Here is a 20,202-nt window from a genome sequence, read left to right as displayed (position 1 = left end):
CATTTCACAGTATTTAACTTTTGGGTAGACATTAAGGAAATTCAGCTGGCATGTTGGTGCATCCCTCTCTGCACTGCCTTCAGAGTTCATACTCTGCGATTTCCCCTGAAAATACTGAGGTTTTAAATAGACATATCTCCAAAAACGTCACACTAAAAATAGATTCACAAAGGCCATTATCTGGGGTTGGGCTGAGGGGTTTCGGACGCTGATCTAGATAATCCATACTCAGGACCTTTGGTCATCCAGAGAATACCCCCCAACACAGTTTTGAGAGAGCTTCAGAAATCACACAGTCCCCAGTGTCCCTCATCAGCCCCACTGACACAAGCTCCAACACCAGAAGAAGATGTATCCTACCATCCTCCTCTTCCACGTCACTTAGGGACCGCTCCTCCACAAAGCCAGAGCTTGCTGAGCTCTGGCTGCTCGTGATGCTGTCCAGCCGTTGCTTCAGGTCAGAAGAGACATCACCAACGTAGTTCTCCTTCCCCTGCCTAAATCTGGCACATTTGGTCTAGAAATATGAGAGGAGGGTGAGAAAAATCAGAAGCTGAAAGCACACCAGAAGGTGCTGCTGGAGAGGCAGTAAGGCTCCCTATGGTCTGTGCCGAGGTCGCTGGGGAAGGCAGGGAGAGCAACCCAGTGAAGGCATGGTCAGCTGCTCTGCTCCAAGCCAGCCCAGGTCAGGGCACTGGGCTGGTGCACTGATGGTACCAACAAAACCCAACCCATGGCCATGGCAGGCTCACCGGCTGGAGCACCTTCTGCCACTCCACAGCACAACTTTCTCCTGCTTTCACAACCTCCCAGCCAAACCCCAGCAGCACCTCCACATGCAGGTGACTAAATGCACACTGAGGAGCTGGTGCCCTCAGCCCCTGGTGCCCCCCACTTGTGAAAAACCCTCTTGTACACTCCAGCCTCTCTGTACTGCTATGGCTTTACCTCCTGCTGCTGCAAAGGCCCTTCTGCTAAACCTCCAGCTTGGCCAAAACCCTAACAGCCATCAAAATTTGACTTACTTCCTTCTTCCCCTAAGGCACTGCAAGCCTCTAGGGTGGAATCCAGGCACACAGGTATCCTCCAAAATATTTCCATTTTCTCCTGCTTTGGTTTGGTGATGTTTTCCCTGGCAGGGCTGGTTTTTAACACTGCCAAATCCCATTCCCACTGCTTATGTAAGCAAGGGTCAGCACTCCCATGAAACCCCGTCTCTTACTTCAAGGCCTCTCAAGATACTTGTTTATCTTTTTACCTCACAAGAAGATGCAGCGTGTTGCCTTTGCCAATGCAATATAGTAAACAATGTCTCCAAGGAAAAAGAAAAATAACCCCCTGGAGAGCCAACAAGCAGTGGGAAGAAGCTCTGATCCAAACACAGCAGCTGCAGGAAGGCTCAAGTCTACCAACACGGCAGAGTACAGCCCAGGGGCCTCCCTCTTGGCTGTGGGTGGAAAAGGGTAGGTCCCCAGGGTGTTCCTGAGTGCTGGGTGCACACAGCCAAGTTCTTCATACATCAATCTGACCCTCAGAGAGCATGGATCCTCCAGATGGATGCTCTCCATAAATAAGACTTCTCTCAGAGGTGCCCAGAAATGAGTTTGAAAATGCCAGTCTCCATCTTCCCACTTCTGTCAAATCAGGGTGCTGTTATGGGCTCCTTTTTGCAAGGACTCAGGAGGTGAAAAGCTGAATGTAAACTCATGAGCTACACCAATTTTACAAAACTATTTACAGCAGAACAAACGTGTAGCCTCATTCAGCAATGAGCCAAGGGGACACTAGAACAGATAATCATGTGACAGCAGATACCTATGGACATCTGATGGATATATACACTAAGCAAGGAGTGCAGTTATTTAAGGTGGTCTGGAGCTTAACTAAGAAAGGAAAAAATTCAGGCTGATAATCAGAAAAAACTTCCTGAAAGATACAGCCAAGTGTAGAACAGTCTGCCAAAGGAAATAGTGGAAGCCCAGTTCCTTTGCACATTTTAAGCTAACAATAACAAAACAACTACATTGCAGGGGCCAGGGGAAAGACTAAATGACCTCTGATGTCTTTGCCATCTCTCATTCCCATGAGAAGTGCTAAGACATTCAGTGTCCCCAAGGACTGCCGCTTCAGTCTGCACTAGAAAAAGAAACATTGCGTGTGGAAAAAACCCAGCAAACCAAACATTTCACTGTCAACCTTGACTCCTTACCTTGTACGGGATAAATTCACTCCTCTTGCTCCGTAGGTAAGCGGACAGATTTCCAAACTTGCAATATTCCACAATCACCATGAGTGGCCCTGTACAACACATAAAGACCATTTATAGACCATTTATACCTCACAGCATAAATTCCGGCTAGAAATGCATACAGTTCAAAGAGCATTCCAATAACCAAAGGGTTTCTTTTAAATATGAGTAATTTAAAAAAAAATCTAATCAACGCATCAAAATTATTCATTTTTCTGCCATTTACAGGAAGAAAACAAAGCACATAATTTTGAAAATCATGGGCCTAATTTCATATGTCAAAAAGTATAGTGGTGTGCTTATATTTGAAGTACCAATAACAGCCAAATTAATTAATGTTGTAAGGATGCAGCATAAATATTTGAAAGCGCTTCAGTGCAATTAACCTCTGCAATAGAATACACATGTGATTATCCATGCATTTTCCTACAGGTGATTAAAGTACTAAACATTTAAAACAGGAAACTTGGTTTCAGACATAGATTCCTTAATGTACAATCTAAATATGGTATTGCATGTTCAAATTTATTTCATATAGGCATATGCTATGGTGATAAATTTTCATCCTAGGTTCCACATACTGGCCATCTCTATTTTATTATGGAATAATCAAGGAAATAAATATTTATGGATTATGTTTCCTTCAACTACTGACTTCTGTCATGGAACTTTACAAATTAAATTTTCATCCCACAGTAAGCCAACAAGTCAGCTTCCCTGAAAAATTATTACTGAGTTACTTTACATTGAATTTCTTCCAAATTAGTTTGTAGTACTGGGTTTGCTAAACAAAACATCTGTCTCTGATTATAAAGTGAAATAGATTCATCTACCCAGAGCTGGACTCCAAATTGCAATCTCCCCTCCTACACACACACACATAGGCACCAACAGCCCATCCAAAGACAGAGAGGGGAAATCCCAACTCGCAGTCACCCTGTAGCTGGTGACAAGAGCAAGAGTAACTTGTTAAATCTCGTATCAGTTTGGAAGTCTGTTACATATGGGCTGCCCATCATAAACATGGATCTCTAGTACAGAAAAGCAAAATAATAGAATGGAGCTGCATGGCCCTTATTCTACCCTACTTCACCTTTATTCCATCTCTGGATCTGCTCCCTCTTATCAGACTTTTTTTTTTTTTTTTTTTTGTGTGTGTGTGTGTGTGTGTGTGTGTGTGTACGTTAGGAAGAACTACTCTTTCCAATCCTTGATTTTGAATTTCAATTGTCAATGCAGCAGAAATGGTAGAAATAGGGTTTTCATTAGCACCTTCTCACCCACTAAGAAGTCACTCACCTCCTGGCTTTGTGCAGGCTCCAAGTAAATTGACAACATTGAGATGATGGCCAATATGAATGAGTATCTTCAGCTCTGACATAAGTGCTCTGTGCTCACTATGGGTTGCCCCTTCTGCAGAGGTAAAGCAACACAGGTCAGGAGCATCACAGACAGAAAGGTTTTGCCCTCCTCCCCATTCTCCTCTGGTAATTTAACCAGCCCATCAAGTGAGGAGCCTTGTTGGCTGGTAGGCTGTGTCAGCCATGCCAATACAGCACAGGGTGGAATACAGCCCCCAGCAGCTGGCAGCCTCATTCTGAGGCCCCATTACATCTTCTTTAGTAACAATGTGTCTGGGAACCACACATTTCATTTTTCCTGTGGCAAGCATGAGGCAGTATAATATGATTTAAAGTGAGGAGAAAGCTATTCCAAACTACAGCTCAGTTTGGAGCGTGCCTAAGCCATTGTCTTGAGACTTGCAGAAAGCTTCCAACAAGGATGCATAAGGGACACGTGCAAATTGATTGCAGGAGCAACTTTACATTCTGAACCTAAGTAGAATTATAAAGCAGTGGCTAGGAAAGCACAGCTGCATTGCTCCAGTTATCAATGAGGAAAAGACATGTACTTTTGCTAATCATTGCTTCGTGATAGCAGCCATTAAGCTTAACTTTTACAACGATGGGTACAATGGTTATAGATCCCTATATTGTATATATTCAAGTTGAAGTTCTAGTCATTATTTTTACCTTTAAGCATTTTCACTGCTACTGTTTTGCAGGTAGCAGTTTTGTCAATCCCAAATGCATCTGCTTCTATGACCTGGCCAAAAGCTCCACGTCCAAGAGGTTTACCTTGAAGTGAGAACACACACATATTCGCTTAACACAGCAGGAAAAAGCCGTAGAATAAAACAGCTACTCCAAAGTGAGTTCATGAAGCAGAAATTAACAAGAGGACTTAAAATGTAGATAGGATGCACCATTTCCAATGGGAACAGAGCCCAGCCAGGGATCATGCAGCTGAGTGGTCCTGTGGTGAGCCAGGACCCAAAACACCCCCTAGCACAGTGCTGGCTGCAGTAACACTAAATGGCTCATGCCAGTGAAACTCACCTAGCTTTAGCCGGTCTCTGGGAAACTCCCACTTGCTGGCATCATATGGGAGCCGCTCACAGTGCTCGTCTATGGGGACTTCATCAGGATCCATGATGATTGACAAGTAGCCAGTCTTCATGTCCCCTCCATTGGCCTGGAAAATGGTATTTGTTGCATTTGCACAGTTTTTTGCTGGCAACGTGCAGGCAAAATGCCATTTTCTCGCTTTAGAGTATTTCATTAGTTCCCAGAAATGCCAGGCTACCATTTCACTACACCATGTCATCATGAGTGTGATCATTGTTAATTACTTGCACTTTTTTTTTTCCTGTCTCCCTCTTTTCCTTTTTTTTTTTTTTTTTAATAAACAGAACCAGATGAAACATTTTTCTCTTGCAAGGGCCCGTTCAATTAAAAACAAATTTCTGCGCCCCCGGTTCCAGGCAAGAATGTTATGGCATGGAGAGAAAAAATGTGTCTGTTGATTTAAGAACAATGGAAAGAAGCAACACAAAAGGCCTCAAGTCAGCTCTCATTTGTCATGCAAGACCAGTGCTGATAGGATGGTATGAGAATTTTTTCATTACCCGCTTAACGGTCCGGAGGATGATTACAAGAAGCAACCAGAAGAACATGGCAATCACTGCAGTGCCAACGAGGATAATGAGCTCCAGATTTGTTTTCTCTTCAGCGCCTGGGAAGAAATAAATGAATATTTGAGTGATAGTTGGAAGCATATTTGTTTTGTTCATTCATTAAAGTAAAGAATGGAGGTCCTTGTTCTGAAGGTTCGTTTTAAAAGTGCAACATGGAGCAAGGAAACGAAAGCAAAACAAAACAAAAAGCTTGGGGGTTTATGTCGAAATATTACAGTTTCATGCTGTTTTACACACCATCACATTTCTCAGCATCAACTTTGTTCCAAGGACAGTGTCTGAACCTTTATATAAAGATATAATATAAAAAAATGTAAGAAAGTAAAATCCACATTTTGGAAAAAAATAATTGTTTTAGAATACCAAAAAGTAATTACTCTTTCTTTAGAAACCAAAAAACCACCCTCATCATATAGAAAATAAAGAGCTGTGAGAATGACCTAGAGAACAATCTCTCTCTTGTCTCTTGACAGCATTCAGCTGGGGCATGAAAAATGTGGTTCTACAAGAACACATGATAATAAGGTCTTATTTACAATGTTCCTTTTCCCGTAAAATAGTGGCCAGCAGATACCATTTGAACACCTTCTAGTGCACAGACGCAGGTCTCCTCTTCAGCCCCTGTTTGCCACATCATGCTCCTGTACTTCATCCCTTGCACCACTGAGATCTTCCTACACAGCAGCACACTCCATTGCATGACCCCCATGAGCTGCACTATAAATTTTTTGTAGTGAAACAGTATGTCCTACACAAATTTCAAACCGTACAGATGTGCCCCAGCCATATTTACCACATCAGCTGAAATCTACATTGACATCATCTAAACATTTAAACATTTTGCCCAATATCTAAATATCCTAAAGGGACCTACAAGAATAACATGATATTGCTTTAATTACCTTAATGGCATGGATCAGACAACCACCCTAACCTTTAAAGACAGAGGTGTGTGAAGGGCTCAGAGACTAAAGTATGCAAATGTACTAATGAATGAACGAATGAACTAATATCAAGAGCAAGGAGCTTTTAGTTTGAGGCTTCTTGTTGCAACTCTGAGTGGAAAGTCCATTGTTGTCCCAGCTACCCACACTGCAGACTAACCTCTTGCTACCAATTATTGTTTGTCATTGCAACTTGTATTTTGGTGTGCCACAATAGGACTAGAACAAGTGAGAGATGGGTCACACAAATGCCACTTTCAGATGGACCAAGGCTGGAGTCCCCTAACTCAAAATCACTACCTGTTTCACTGAAATGGGACAGCAATCACAAAAGACTGCAAAAAGTCTTCACTACATTTTCCTTAGATGCTGTGAAAGCAATTATGTAAATTTAAAAGGTACAACACACTGTGCTAAAAAACATAGTATGACAATTATGTTACCTAGACAACAGAGATGCCCCAGGATATCTGCATGTTTATGTAGCTCTCTTGTATGGGTTTGCATGTAATATAGATTGGCAGAGTTTTCTTTGCAACCACATGTAAGAGAGATCCAGTTTTTGTTGAAAAGCTCTAAGCAGCATAGTGGAGAAAAAAGCATCAACCTGAACAGCTATGACAGCACCCAATTTCAGCTTGATAGGAATGGCCAGGACTTTTCACAAATTTAATAGTATATTTTCAGATCTCCCATCAGGATAGCCAGTAAATATTCCTTCCAGTTATTCTAAAGATTTTATGCACAATCTGGGAAGAAGCTAATACCAACCTTCCACTGAAAAAAAAGCCTCTGCTTTGCTGCATCCGAGGACATTGCATGCAAGGCAGGTGTACAGCCCCCCATCTTCTTTCCTCACTCGACGGATGGTCAGTGTTTTGTTCCCATCTTTCAAAACAATGCCTAGGAAAAAATACGATTCTTAGTTTTGCTATTTTTGTGCCACTTTTTGTTAAGAATTCAAAATGAAACTTTTCATGGTGAAAATCAGCAGTCAGTCCCACAAAAGAAAGCCTTTTAATGATAATAGTGAATGAGCAATCCTCACCTGAATCTTCCACAAGTGTCTCGTTATTTTTAAACCACATGATGCTTGGAGGAGGAATGCCATTCACTGCACATGACACTTCTATAGTTTCCCCAATATTTGTAGTTTGATTTTCCAGATTTCCAACAAGTGTGGGTGCCATGGGCTCTGTTGGTTTGAAAATACAGTAAAATGACTGTTTCTTAAGAAAAAGATCCATTTTTTTCAATAGTAGCAGTTCATGTCCCAGTAACAAAGTCTCAAATCCTTTTATTACACCAAGAGCCACAGTGTTCATGCTAAGATCATAGTTCAACTTCCACATGACATGAAAAAATTATAATAGCCAAGAAAATTCCAACAGTATTGATACAACCTCTTTAGATGATTTAATTTGAAACTGCTCAGGCTGCTGAGGGAAGAGGGAGTAGTTGAGAAATTGCTTCCCTCGCATTTCTGTGTCCAGAGTCCTTATGAGAGGTTTGACACTCTTGGTCCATTAAATGTCCATTCAGGACAGGCCATGAACACGCTTAAGTATTTTCCTGAATCTGCCTAATACACCTAGACGTCTAGGTCCCAAAGCAAACTCATCACCATTTGTGTGGAAAGCTGACTGACTATCAGCTTCCATTGCTTGTGCCTGAATACCAGTATCACTCATGGCAGTTTTAAATTATAGGCACTGCTCCAAACTTGAGAGCCAGTCACACAAAGCAGCAGCATTAACGCTGCGAGTACACATGTGTGTAGACAGCAACAGAGAAAAATGTGTTCTGAAAAGTAGAGAAGTTACTGAGCTAAACACATTACTTCAGCAGAAGCCAAACACATCTCCTTGCACAGTGTTTCCTCACTGGTATTAATGAAACAGTGCCTGCTGCCTGGACAAACCCCAGAAGAGCGTGTTACATCAACTGGTTTAAACCTATTTAACAAACCGAGCACACCATTAATCAAACACATGCAAAAGCCTGAACATACCAAAAACTGCCACTACTGCAATTGTTTTCATACAGAACCACTCATTTTGCTTCAGAGTAAGAGACCTGTACCTTGAACAGTGAGGTGCTTCACCAGGCAGTGCTGCGTTTTAGCCTTTTTGTCCTGAGCAATGCAAACATAGTCCCCTCCATCTTGGAGGGAGATGTTGCGAAGGATGAGCTCCAAGGTGACGTTTTCACCATTGGTATTTGAGACTGTCTCATTCAGCTTCTGCAGAGCATTGAGGTTCTTGCAAACAGGCATGGGCAGCCCTCCAAAGGGAGTCTGCGAAACGTGAGCGCTGAGCTTGTACCATGACAGCTTCTCAAAGGTGAACTTGTCTGCTGTGCACTGCAGAGACATGTTATCCTTCTCTGTCAGCTGATTCTGAGGCTGGACATTAATTTCAAGACCCCCTGAAAGTTAAAAAAAGGAAAATAAGTTCCTATTGGAATGTGCATTTTGTGGCTAACATTAACTTGGAAAAGTCATATTGAAAATACAGATTCTGTCATCTTATCTGGTTGAAAATAAGGAAAAGAAACAAAGACTGAAAAGGATCAATCAAATTAATCAGCCAACTAATCAATTATCTAAGGAATACAATCTCATTAAAAGTGATACATTTCAAATGGATCAAATGAAGGACAGTGTAACAAATTCAATCACTCTTCCTGTAGAAAATTACAGCAACCTAAAGATGATTCTCAGCACTATCTTCATTTTTAGATTTGGATTAAAATAAAATTTTGGCACATGAATATGGGGACTGATTGTAAAGGAGACAGAAGCTCTTTGTCACTGGTTTGGAAAATTTTAGCCTTAGCTCTTACAGTAAATCTTTACTCATTTTGTTACGCTTCCATAATTTCTCCGTTGCTCTTTTAAGTGACTGCCAAAGTTCAACAGTTGTCCCTCTTGGGACAACCGTGCCCATCTTGCATCACTTTCACAGGCCTGCCACTCCACTGATGCTGGCAGAACTAATCACTTGGCTGAAATTAGTGGCAACTTTAAAGGCTGCCTAAAGAAAGCCTTAAGTAAACCTAAAAATCCAAAAGAATTATAGGATTTAATAGAGGTCAGGAATCAGGTAAGATCACTGCAGTGCCTTTCATTAGCAAACAGACAAAATAACATTAATTTAACATGGCTGTCCTTGGCAGGTGCACTTACTGGTCACATGGAAGGAGATCACTCTCTCACTCGACCCAGCCCTGTTGGTGGCCATACATCTGTACAAAGCAGATACATTTGCTGCTTGAATCACGAGGGTGCTCACAGTCTACAAAAAGAACAATCAAGCAATTTCATACCACATCAGTGCTAAAGTAATGCCCAACCACCTCAACAGCTCAGCAAAGGGCTCTGCAGATATCTGCACAACCAAAAATCCCTCCAAAGCACAAATCCACAGCATGGCAGAAGCACAATCCCCGTCTGAAGTTTACATTTTTGTCCCTAAGTGTGTAAAAATCAGGTAAAAGGAAACGGGAAGAAGGAGGACTTAGGCATATTTGTTAAAAAATGCTGCACCCACAATTTTTTCTGCTTTTCAGTCTCTCCAACATCTGTTAAAGTTAATTTGCAGTATTAACTCATCTAACTTCAGACCACTAAAAGGCAGTGATTGAAATCTAAGTCAGTTATATTCCGCAGTGGAGATTCACTTTGGATCAGTGTTCAAAGGACCTGGAAGTGCTTATCTCTACCTCTTGGCTTCAGCAGGATCTTGCTCATCTAGCTGAGAGTAGATCCCCGAGTTTAACAACAGGTGAAAAGAGTCTCATCTCTAGTGATGTATTTCCAGGCATGTGGACTGCTGAACAGGGTTAGTCATCCCCAGCCAAGAGAAAAGAAAATGTGCTCACCTTTGTTTTCCCAGCAATAGTAACAACCCGGTGCTTAATTTCAACCTGATTCCCACCCTTTCTCTCTGAGATCACTTTCCATTTCTTGCATGCATATGGATTGGCTCCTGAGCGAACTTTCCTGAAATGTAAGCAGAGACACAGGCATTAGATAAGAGGAATATTCCCCCTTCAAGAGAGGTATTTTGGGTTCTACTTTTAATATGAACATATTTATAAGTCAGATTCATCACTGGCCACAGCTTGCATCTATGAGGGAAGTGTATGCTTCTGGAAATATTTCTGTTAAATTTCACCCTATAACCTCCTGAGACCTTCATGCTCTTTAAAGTAAAGGACCCCCAAGCCTAAAGGTGAATTTCCTAATTAATCTGCCTGTGTCAGCTCAGTTGGGATGGCTGGAGCAAAGCAGCTATTCTGGGAACAAACCTCCATTCATAAGTGGATGATTCAAGTTGATTCAGTTCAAAGGAAGACAGAGAGACATAAAAATCGCTGAACTCCCTACAAGAATTTCTTGAGGACAGTAGCCATTGTGTAGGAAGCAACCAGGCACCAAAGGAAGAAACTAGTGGAATCATTTTAAAAACAACAACAGGAAAGAAGAATGCCTTTTTTTTTTTTTTTTTACCCTGGACTTTTTTTGTTAAAGGAAATCTGGGCTTATGGCAGGTCCAGATAAGGGAAGCTGTGTGAATCTCAGTCAGGCACTCTCTCTATCATTCCCCAACATCAATCAGTGCACTTCCTCTGAGATACACTTTCACACAGATAAAGAGCCCCATCACACTCAGCACTTGAGCACAAGGGAAAAAAACACCACAAGGACGCATCATTAGCATAAACAGCAAATTTCCTCTGTTTGGGATGGAGTTTTGGGCCTGCAGCCCACAGGGGGATCTGAGGGAAGGGCATGCAAACAGCTGCATTTGAGACCCCATGCAAGTCGAGATGCCCTTCAAGGGAGCACAGCAGCAACATGCCAGCACTGCTGGATCCTCTCTGCGGGTGGCCCTCGCCTCTGCCAACAACAGTGACCTTGGCAGAGCCTGCCTGCAGCAATCTGCAAATTAAATACAACAACCTCTTTCTTCATTGGCCATTTGCACCCAGTAACGAGCCTGGATGAGGGAGGCACCGGACAAAGCCCAACCCAACACAAATATCCCTCAAGACCTCCATAAGCTGCAGAAGACAGCAAGGACTGGGCACTCACTGTGGGCTGAAAGTGCACTCCTCCTCGAGCTGCCAGTGCCAGAGCACGGTGCTGGGCGGCGGCACGGCGTAGACGGTGCAGGTGAGCGCTTGTGTCGAGCCGTACTTGTAGGAGTCCACGGGGGCCATCAGAGCATTCTCCCCGATCTGGGGGGGCACTGCAGGAGAGAGCAGCAGGTCACACCTCCTGCTGAAGGCTCCAGAGCGCGTGCTCTAGACCCACGGTGACCAATTCACACAGAGCATCTCCAAGCACATGTGGGGAAACAGTGAACCTGCCCAACGCTTTGAGGATCAGGATACTTAGGATCTCCTACAAAATCCCCCTTCAATACTCCATGGCTTAAAATGCAGTTCCTGGATTCTCACCACCATTCCCAGCCATTAAATGCACATTATTCCCCAGGCCTGATCCCCCTGCACGTAGCCGTGCTGCCCTTTTCAAGACCTGCTGTCTTCAAAGCATAGGCTGTTTCCTGGGGAGCAGAAAGGAGGAGGTAGGGGAGGAGGAGGAAGGTTGTAGAGGGCAGGGCAGAAGAGGAGGGATAGCCTGTGTGGGGCAGGAAGGATGGGTGAGGCGTGACAGGGCCAGGATGGAGCGGGGTGGAGGAGGACTCCAGCAGCATAGCCAGCAAGAAGGGCAGGAAAAGAGCAGGACACAGAGGCAAAGAATAATATACAGAAAAAACCCCACAGAACAAAACAAAAAACCCCACCCCACACAAAGTATCATCACAACACCAACATCCAGACTCTGCAGCCTCTTGACTGACACATCCTAGAGCCAGGAGAGACCGGTCACCTCTGCCCTCCCAGGGCTGAGGTTCAAGGACTGTTCTGCTTCAGTACTTAAATCTTCATAGGTAGGGGATGAATTAAGACTAAGGATGGTAATATACCACATCCACACATGAAAGAAAGACACCTCTGTTGTTACCCCACTTACCATTTACCAGCAGGGTAAATGCATGTCTTTTCTGCATCTTGTTAATGGGGTTTGTAAGGACAACCGTGTAATTCCCTGCGTCCTTTTCAGTGGCTTCAGTGATCACTAATGCGTAGCCAAGTTTTACTGTGTGATTTGCATTGATGGCTTTTCCATTTTTAAACCTGAAGAAAATACAGAGCGCTTTGAATATTTAATGATTTGCTTCAACTAAGAATTGATCATTTTTTCCAACATATTATATCCCAGTTCTTACCATTTAGCCTCTGGCGGAGGATATCCTTTAAACTTGACAGGAATTTTGACTGTGTCACCTAGCCTTGTCTCAACAACATTCTCCATTTTCTCCAGGTGAATAAAAGGACTTTCTGGAGGGGGAACAAAATAAGTAAACTAAACAGTCTTTTCTCATGGACCAAAGCAAAAGTGCTTTCCATTTGGGTTGGCACCTAACAAGATGACAAATAGAAGTTAGTGACAGGACTGTGGGTCATTGGTAAAGCACAGCTGGCTCCAAACGGGGCTCTGGAGAGATGCCACCATGAAAGCCCAGTCCTTTGCCTCACAGATGAACAGAACAGTTCCCTCACTGAGGAGCTCTGGAAAGCAGAGACAAGACTCAGCTCTCAGGATAGTGTGCCAACTGTCAGACCTGTATATACATATATATATATACATATCATCAAACTCTCTCAATATACTTATTCCAGGAAATCAGACTATTCAAAACTGCAGTGTGATAAACTTAAATACTCAAGTATGTATTTCAACCACTACAGTCACAGAGTACACCTTGAAATTATTTACATTACTTGTTATAAGTTATAAACTTGCATTTGGACAGAAGACAGCAATTAGCCTTTTGACTAAATTAGCCTTTTGACAAAGATTTAGGATGGTTTAAGACTTAGTATCTGGTATACTCAGTTTAGCACATGATCTCATTTTGGCTCCTGAAGAGCAGAACAGAAAGAACCCAGGAGAAAATTCAGTATATCTTGAATCGCTATGCCCACAGTAAGTTTGAAAGTCTTTTGTTTTGTTTTAAAAGTGCCATGAATATTCTGGCCCCTGAAGTCAGACCTCAGGAAAATCAGTCTCCTTCAAAATATAAATCTCTTTGTCTGACTTGGTGATTAAAAATGAGCCATTCTCATGATGGTAATTTTTTTCTATAAGTAAGTTAGTGGAGCTGGGGCTGTGCCCAAGAGGGGGTTGAGAAAAGGCTGTAGGATGTGGCCTCGTACTTATCTATTCACTTAGCCAAAGCTGTTTCCCTTGCATCATTTCCGCACCACCAAAACTCCATTTGATTCATCTATTCACAATGCAAAAGCTGAAAGTTTTATTTTCTTAGCTTCATTCATGCTGACCCAGACTCTCGTGCCACAGATCCACCAAGATCTAGCCTAAGTTCACCAAGACTAAGAACAGGCAGCCCTTGTACAAAGCCACCTACACAAATTGAGTTTTGCAGGACCTTAAGGAGGTCAATGCAGAAGAGGGTCAGAGGCTTACATCAGTTTATTTTACTGCCCACTTTCCGGTGGGATTCTACAGCATTCAGTAAAATACAGCATCCTTCAAATTCTTATTATTAACTAAGGCTGCGCCATAAAAATAATCCCGTATTAGTTGCAAGAGAAATACTATAGCTGCTGTTTGGTTCATTTCTGGCATTTGATTCATCACTGAGATGCCTTCTGCATCCCAGTAATTAATCCCAAATCTGAAACAACCAACAAAACTGAAGTGGAAAATGTCATACCATGGATAACGAAGTAACTGCTGTTTTTCATGTTCATGCGACCGCTGGATGCTGCACAAGTGTATCGACCATTGTCGCTCAAGGACACACTGTCAATGGTAAGGGTGCTCACAAACTTCTTTATTTCTCCTGCAGTGGTTTTTACATCCCTAATAGTGGCACGCCTTTCCTGCAATAGACAAAAGACAGAGATATTTGGAAATGTCATGTTATTCCTTCTGTCACCCTTTGCACACTTGTGTATACCAGAAATTTTGTTGTGTATTTTCATCTTCTTTCTCAATGTTTTAAAGGGGGAAGTGATATTATACCTAAATAAGTCAAATTGCTTTGTGATGAAGGCACCAGTAAGTTAGTACGACTTTACCTTGATGGAAGGGTAGTCCCATTTAAAATCTATTCCCACATTCAGCTCTGTCCTCACAGTGCAATTGAGAACAAGTTTTTCTCCCACTGCCAGCTCTACTTCGTCGTGTGGGTTCATTGTCAGGTCATAAATTCGGTACCCTAGAGAAAAACAAAGGCACACACGAAACATGGGGGTAAGCAAATTTCCCAGGTGAATTCACCACAACTCCCACCAAAATCCCAGCTACAGAAAAGCCCCTTGATGCCCCAGTGCAGCACAATAATGGGTGTACAGAGGACTTGGAGAGAAGTGACGTGCCTGCCCTGAGCTGAGACCCGTGTCAGACAGTGACACAGCAGGATGTGTGCACTTGACCAGAGCCCCTCCAGTGGCAGGAGCAAGCAAGGGACAGTGACTCACACAGTTCCTCTGCCTTAGACGCCTTCTTCTTATCCTTGTGAGACCTAAAACTAAGGCAGATAATATATCCATTCCCAGCAGTAAGCAGGAACTTTATAGAGAATAATGGTAGGGCAGTAGCAAAATTATCCAAAGTTTACTTTGTGCAGTAAAATATTTCAAAACAGAATATTCTGAATGCAGAAATTCTACAGACATTCTGAAATTCCTCTAAATCAGAGTGAGGATTTGTGAATTTGGTAGAGAAGTAAAAAAGCCTTCTGCACAGAGTAAAGAGGGAAGGCTATGCCTTCCTGACAAGCCAGGAGAGACTGCCTTGGCACCATTTGGATTTTTGAAATGGTCACTATGTCCTCAGCTGAAAGAGAAAGAGCTGCTTAGTTTCAGTTCAGGCTTAAGCCTCCACAGAATTATCTCATTATTTCTGGGGTATGAGGAACAACTGACAAATTGTACCAGGAAAGCATAAAGCCATGTGAGAGTTGAGGCACAGGTCTTTAGGGAGACAAGACAACCCAGCTCACAGTGAGACCTTCAGATCCACCCTTCCCTTGGTACCCACTCAGAGCAATTTCTTTTCATCTGCTGTTGATGGTTGCTTGCCTCTCATTTCCTTCCACTGTGACTGAGATTGTGGATAAGTGATTTTAGAAAAAAGGTTTGCATTGTCAGAAAAAAAAATTAAAATCCCTGGCATCAATGTAAAACACTAAAAATAGAAGCACTTATCCCAATGATCAACCAGAAAGAACACAATACATTGCATTTAAAAGAAAAATGATATAAATCTCAACATCCATTTTGCATTAGCTGCATTGTCAGTATTGAATAACCTAGTGTCCAACCAAATGTAATTGGTTCAGTATGTTGTAGAAAGCAAAAGAACATTGGTTAAAGAGAAATAAAAATCTATGGCTTACCTACAACTGCAACTATGTATATCACAGACTGGTAGCTTTCATCATCTATTTTAGCTTCGCAGAAGACCATGCCTGCATAGTTGATTAAATGACTGGGTATAGTGAAGCCTTTTTTATTATTCCATGAAATGGATTTACCATCAGGAACAAATATCTTTTCTGGATATTTCTGTTTGGAACATTGATAAAACACATAGTCAGAATTCAAAAACAGAGCAACCCTGAATTGTCACCTCCAACATTTTCCACAACTGCAGGGCCCCCATTTTAACATTCTAGCTCACGGAATTAGCACATGCTTTGAGAGTACAGGTACAGCACTCATCTTGTAATCACAGGGTATAAAACTCACAGTGATGAGAAGGAGCTTTTAAGAAACGTATTTTTACTTCAAACAACATATTTATGCCAGAGTGACTTCAACTAACTCCTGAAAAAATAGCAGGCTTTTTCCTTACCGCATGTAGAGATACATTGAGATTTGATACGGTTCCAAGGCACGGCACTACCACAGTTTTGTTCTTAGTGATGTACACAATGCCAAGCTGATCACTAACTGAAGTCACAAATGGTGATCTGTAATCTAGAATAACATTCAATTGATACGTGGGTATTATTCATCACATAATTATGGAAACTGGAAACCAGTTTTCTTAATTCCCTATTTTTTCACAAGTCAGTTGTATTGTTTTCATAAAGCACTGAAATAATGAGACTAAATAGGGGAGGTACATGTTTTTATAGACACCCCACCACCCAGATTTAGAGTATCACTATTCTCAAAACAGTTATCAGCAGCAGAGTGCCCTTTGGAGAATGGTTTCCTGCTACAGCAGTCCTTTTGTCGACAAAAAACTGATTTACCCTAGTGTGACTTTCCTTACATAAGTATTACAGGAAATATCAGTTAAAAATTGTGACATGTTACACTGACTCCCCTGATGGCAGCATCCTTTTCAAAGTCAGACCAGAACACCAAAAAAATAGCTCCATGATAGTATAAAACAAGCTAAGCCATGTACTTAATTGCATCTCATGTCTCAAAATGGTAACTATAAGTTAACAATAAAGAGGAAACAGGATGCATATGGAAACGAGGGTGAAGCCATCAGTGCAAAAAGGCAGATGCCTCAATGAATGCACTTATTGAAGCTGAGTGTATAACTGGAGGCTTTGCAGTGTCTGTGACACTCAGCTGAAAACTGAGCTCTTACAGCCTACTTAGATTTTACCACCAGAGTCAGTAAATGTATGAAAGTTTATGCTTTGGGGTTTGGATGGTTTTTGGGGTTTTTTAAATGGTATCAGTACAAATCGTACACAAGATCAGATCTGTAATTTTTAACAAATATAAAACCTCTGTAATCCTCTCTCATATGAAGCTCCTGCTGAGGTCAGTAATAGCTCTGCATTCTTGAGGACAGGCTCAGAGCTCAGCAGAGATATGTATGCTAAAATCTGGGTGGAGAACAGCAGATCATGTACTGCATATGGTGGGTCAGTTCAGAACTATAGGTACAAAGGCTTTTATGTTGGAGGCAACTAGCATACCTGAGTTTAATTACTCAACATGAAAACAAGAAAAATGTTTCATAGGATCAAGTATTCTAGGGTTAATAAATTTTAGCATCAAAACTGTTTTGAGACACTATATTTCTTTCTTCTCTCGATGCTAGGGAAATGACACCTGAGAGCTGTGGTAAGCACTTACCTTGAACGTAAACATAAATGGTTGTAACTGCCTGGCTGTCCCTGTAAAGGCACTTGTAGTCCCCTGTGTCATTGCCAATGACTTTGCTCAGAGTAAGTGTCTTGCAGTAGGGGCCATCATTGCATTCTGTCACGGAGATACGCCTCTCAGCATTGCTCTGCTTGCTTGGCCACGACCACTCCAGTGGTCTCTGACCTCTGGGAAAGCAGATGTTAGAGCAGCAGACCCTTCTGATATGAACCCCAGCCCCACCAGTCTCTGTGGCTATGGAGAGGGATGGGCTTCACACCATCACACAGAGACAGTGTCAAACCATGTAGGACAAATTCACACACATAACCTACTGCTGAGATTTACATTCTGCTGAATCTAAGTGACAAATCACCCAAAAGAGAGCGTTGAGAGTATGGCTCAGCAGCAGGATCCACAAGGACACAGCCGATGCTTCCTCCCCAGCCACCCAACACTCCCCAGCTCTCTCTTGCCACAGCCCTCCCACATAATTTCTAAAACTTGTCAGGGAAAAGTGAGGCAGAAGGCACAAAGGGAGTGGAGAGAAAACAGGAGGCCTGACAGGAGAGAGACCACATCATGTGTGATTCTGTACAAAAGCTCACTACATAGATTACCAATCATCAAAATCATGCTGAACAGACTTGTCCTTACCTGCAAGTAATATTAAGTGTGTTGTTTGCCATTATTGTGAGGACATCTTTTTGGACACTAAGGGTTGGCTGATCCAGAGAAATAAATAAACCTGCAAAAACATGTATGAAACCTCTCTCATAAACCCAATAAACAAGTAAATGTTACTCAATCAGAAAAGTATTATATACAGGAATATTCATCAGGCTTTAAGTGGACACTTTCACATCACCTATTTAGCAGCAAAAGGGTAAATCATGATTTTTCACACATCCCAAAAAGTTCAAAAATTCTGTCATAACAGGAAGCAAAGGCAGATGGTCAGGAGCTAGCTGCAGAGCACTACAATTCAGCCAGCCAGGGTGGAGTTCCTGTTTTCTTGCATTGCCAACTTCAAGGTCTAACAAGAGGATGTGGGACATTGAAACGAAGTGAACCTTCATCTGATGATCTCACTCCCTTGGGGATTACCAACTTTTCTTATAATAAATTGAATATACTTCTTTGAGACTACTGATCAATGAATTATGCAAAGAAACTATTTTTACCGTTTGTCACAAATCTGATATCCCATTAATTTATTTTATGCCATGATTTTCTAACTTTATCTCTTTCCTCCTAAGACGTTAGGCAAATCTGTATTAGTCCCGGACTGTCGGCACAGCGGCTTGCATCGCACCCACTCGGAGCCACTGGCGCTGGCGAGGGCTGCGATTGCCCTCTGGGTGCCAGCGCTTGCTCTGAGGCACCAGCCCAGCCTGTGCAACATTTGGGAGTACCACAGGGAAAGATTTTCACTCCTCCCTAGGTGCTGCCATCACCTTCAGGAATCCCGGCTCACCGGGCCGAGCCGCAGCCCCAGCCGTGACAGCCCGGCCGGCTTCAACGGGCCACAAGAAATCGCGGCCAGACCGGGACATTCCCCGTTTCGCGAGCGTTTCCCCGTGCTTTAATCACTTGCATTCCGAGCAGGTTCTTCCGATGACAGGTTTCCCGCGTTTGGCTCCAGGGACATTTTGCTCTCGGAAACGACAGCTGATGCTGCAGCCAAGCGGGCAGGACACTCTGCCGTGGCAGGCAGCCCTATCCGACGGGCCAGCACCGGCCGGCCCGACAGGAGAGGCCAAGGGGACAGGACAGGACGGGTCAGCAAGCCGCAGCCACGGGCGTTCCGTCCCACCCGGGGACTCGCCCTGTGCCAGCCGCCCAAGCAGCCCTGACGAACCCGGAGGAAAATCTCACCCGCGCCCTCCGCGGTACCCGGGCATCCCCACGCCCCCTCTCCTCAAGGGCCCGCGGAGCTGCCGGACCTCGGCGGCTCCCCGACAGGCCGGAGCCGGGTAACGCGGGGCTCCCCGAGGGCTTACCTGGAGCCAGGCACAGCAGGACCGCCAGCAGCCGCGCCGCGCCGAGCTCCATCCCGCGGCCGCCGGGGCTGCGGGGCGCGGAGCGAACCCTCTGCCCGACGGCAGCCGCGCCACGTCCAGCCGAGCCGAGTCAAGCCGAGCCGAGCCGAGCCGAGCCGAGCCGAGCCGAGCCGAGCCGAGCCGAGCCGAGCCGAGGCGGTCCGCACGCCCCGCACCGCCCGGCGGGGATGCGGGACCCCGGCGAACGGTGCCGCCCCTCTTGTGCCCGGGGCGGGGCCCGGGCCGAGCCCCCGCCCTCCCCAGCACGATCCCGCCCCTCTTCCCGGCCCCAGGGCCCCCCTGCGCATCCCGCCGGGATGCTCCTCTTCGGACGGGCGGCGGGAGCTCTCTCCCCTGCTCGGCGGCAGGAGGGCCTCAGCAGTAAGATTCAGCGTCGTCTGGCGCTTCATCGTGCTTTTTTGGGGTTTCTTAAAATCCCCCCAACAGAAAAGATCCCAAAGGCCAGCCTTGGAGGTAGGGTCAGTGAGACACAGCCATGTTCCTGCTGGCAGAGACTGTACCCCCGGGTGCGAAGTGTCTGGCAGCGACAGTGCTGAGTTCACGACGTGGAGTCCCCTAGCCATGTAACATGTACCCAGCCACCCCAACTGGCCACATCCCAGCTAATGAGATCCAACAAGTGCCTGCCATAGCTGCCCTTCCCCCCTCTTAATCAAAATTATTAACTAGTGACTGTTAAAGAGAAGTTTG

General features: G+C 43.9%; 1 protein-coding gene across 1 annotated transcript in view; it reads right to left on the bottom strand.

Moving 5' to 3' along the window:
• The window catches only part of KDR (kinase insert domain receptor), a 30,718-nt gene extending 11,076 nt beyond the window's left edge, over positions 1-19,642 (bottom strand). Inside the window, exons 1-21 of the mRNA XM_059844814.1 lie at positions 19,453-19,642; positions 18,107-18,197; positions 17,441-17,637; positions 16,188-16,312; positions 15,730-15,898; positions 14,408-14,547; positions 14,041-14,209; positions 12,529-12,640; positions 12,273-12,436; positions 11,328-11,484; positions 10,112-10,232; positions 9,417-9,525; positions 8,312-8,656; positions 7,278-7,424; positions 7,001-7,132; positions 5,217-5,323; positions 4,648-4,783; positions 4,282-4,386; positions 3,548-3,661; positions 2,210-2,298; positions 361-517 (exon numbers count right to left, since the gene is read on the bottom strand). Of these exons, the coding sequence (XP_059700797.1) occupies positions 361-517; positions 2,210-2,298; positions 3,548-3,661; positions 4,282-4,386; positions 4,648-4,783; positions 5,217-5,323; positions 7,001-7,132; positions 7,278-7,424; positions 8,312-8,656; positions 9,417-9,525; positions 10,112-10,232; positions 11,328-11,484; positions 12,273-12,436; positions 12,529-12,640; positions 14,041-14,209; positions 14,408-14,547; positions 15,730-15,898; positions 16,188-16,312; positions 17,441-17,637; positions 18,107-18,197; positions 19,453-19,504 (2,938 nt within the window). The 5' untranslated portion in view covers positions 19,505-19,642. The remainder of the gene's footprint in view (positions 1-360; positions 518-2,209; positions 2,299-3,547; positions 3,662-4,281; positions 4,387-4,647; positions 4,784-5,216; positions 5,324-7,000; positions 7,133-7,277; positions 7,425-8,311; positions 8,657-9,416; positions 9,526-10,111; positions 10,233-11,327; positions 11,485-12,272; positions 12,437-12,528; positions 12,641-14,040; positions 14,210-14,407; positions 14,548-15,729; positions 15,899-16,187; positions 16,313-17,440; positions 17,638-18,106; positions 18,198-19,452) is intronic.
• Between the last annotated feature and the right edge of the window lie 560 nt (positions 19,643-20,202).

The sequence above is a fragment of the Haemorhous mexicanus genome, chromosome 4 (assembly GCF_027477595.1).
Source record: "Haemorhous mexicanus isolate bHaeMex1 chromosome 4, bHaeMex1.pri, whole genome shotgun sequence".
Lineage (NCBI taxonomy): Eukaryota > Metazoa > Chordata > Aves > Passeriformes > Fringillidae > Haemorhous > Haemorhous mexicanus.
The sequence above is the reverse complement of the archived record's forward strand: the minus strand, read 5'-3'. Positions and strand labels throughout refer to the sequence as shown.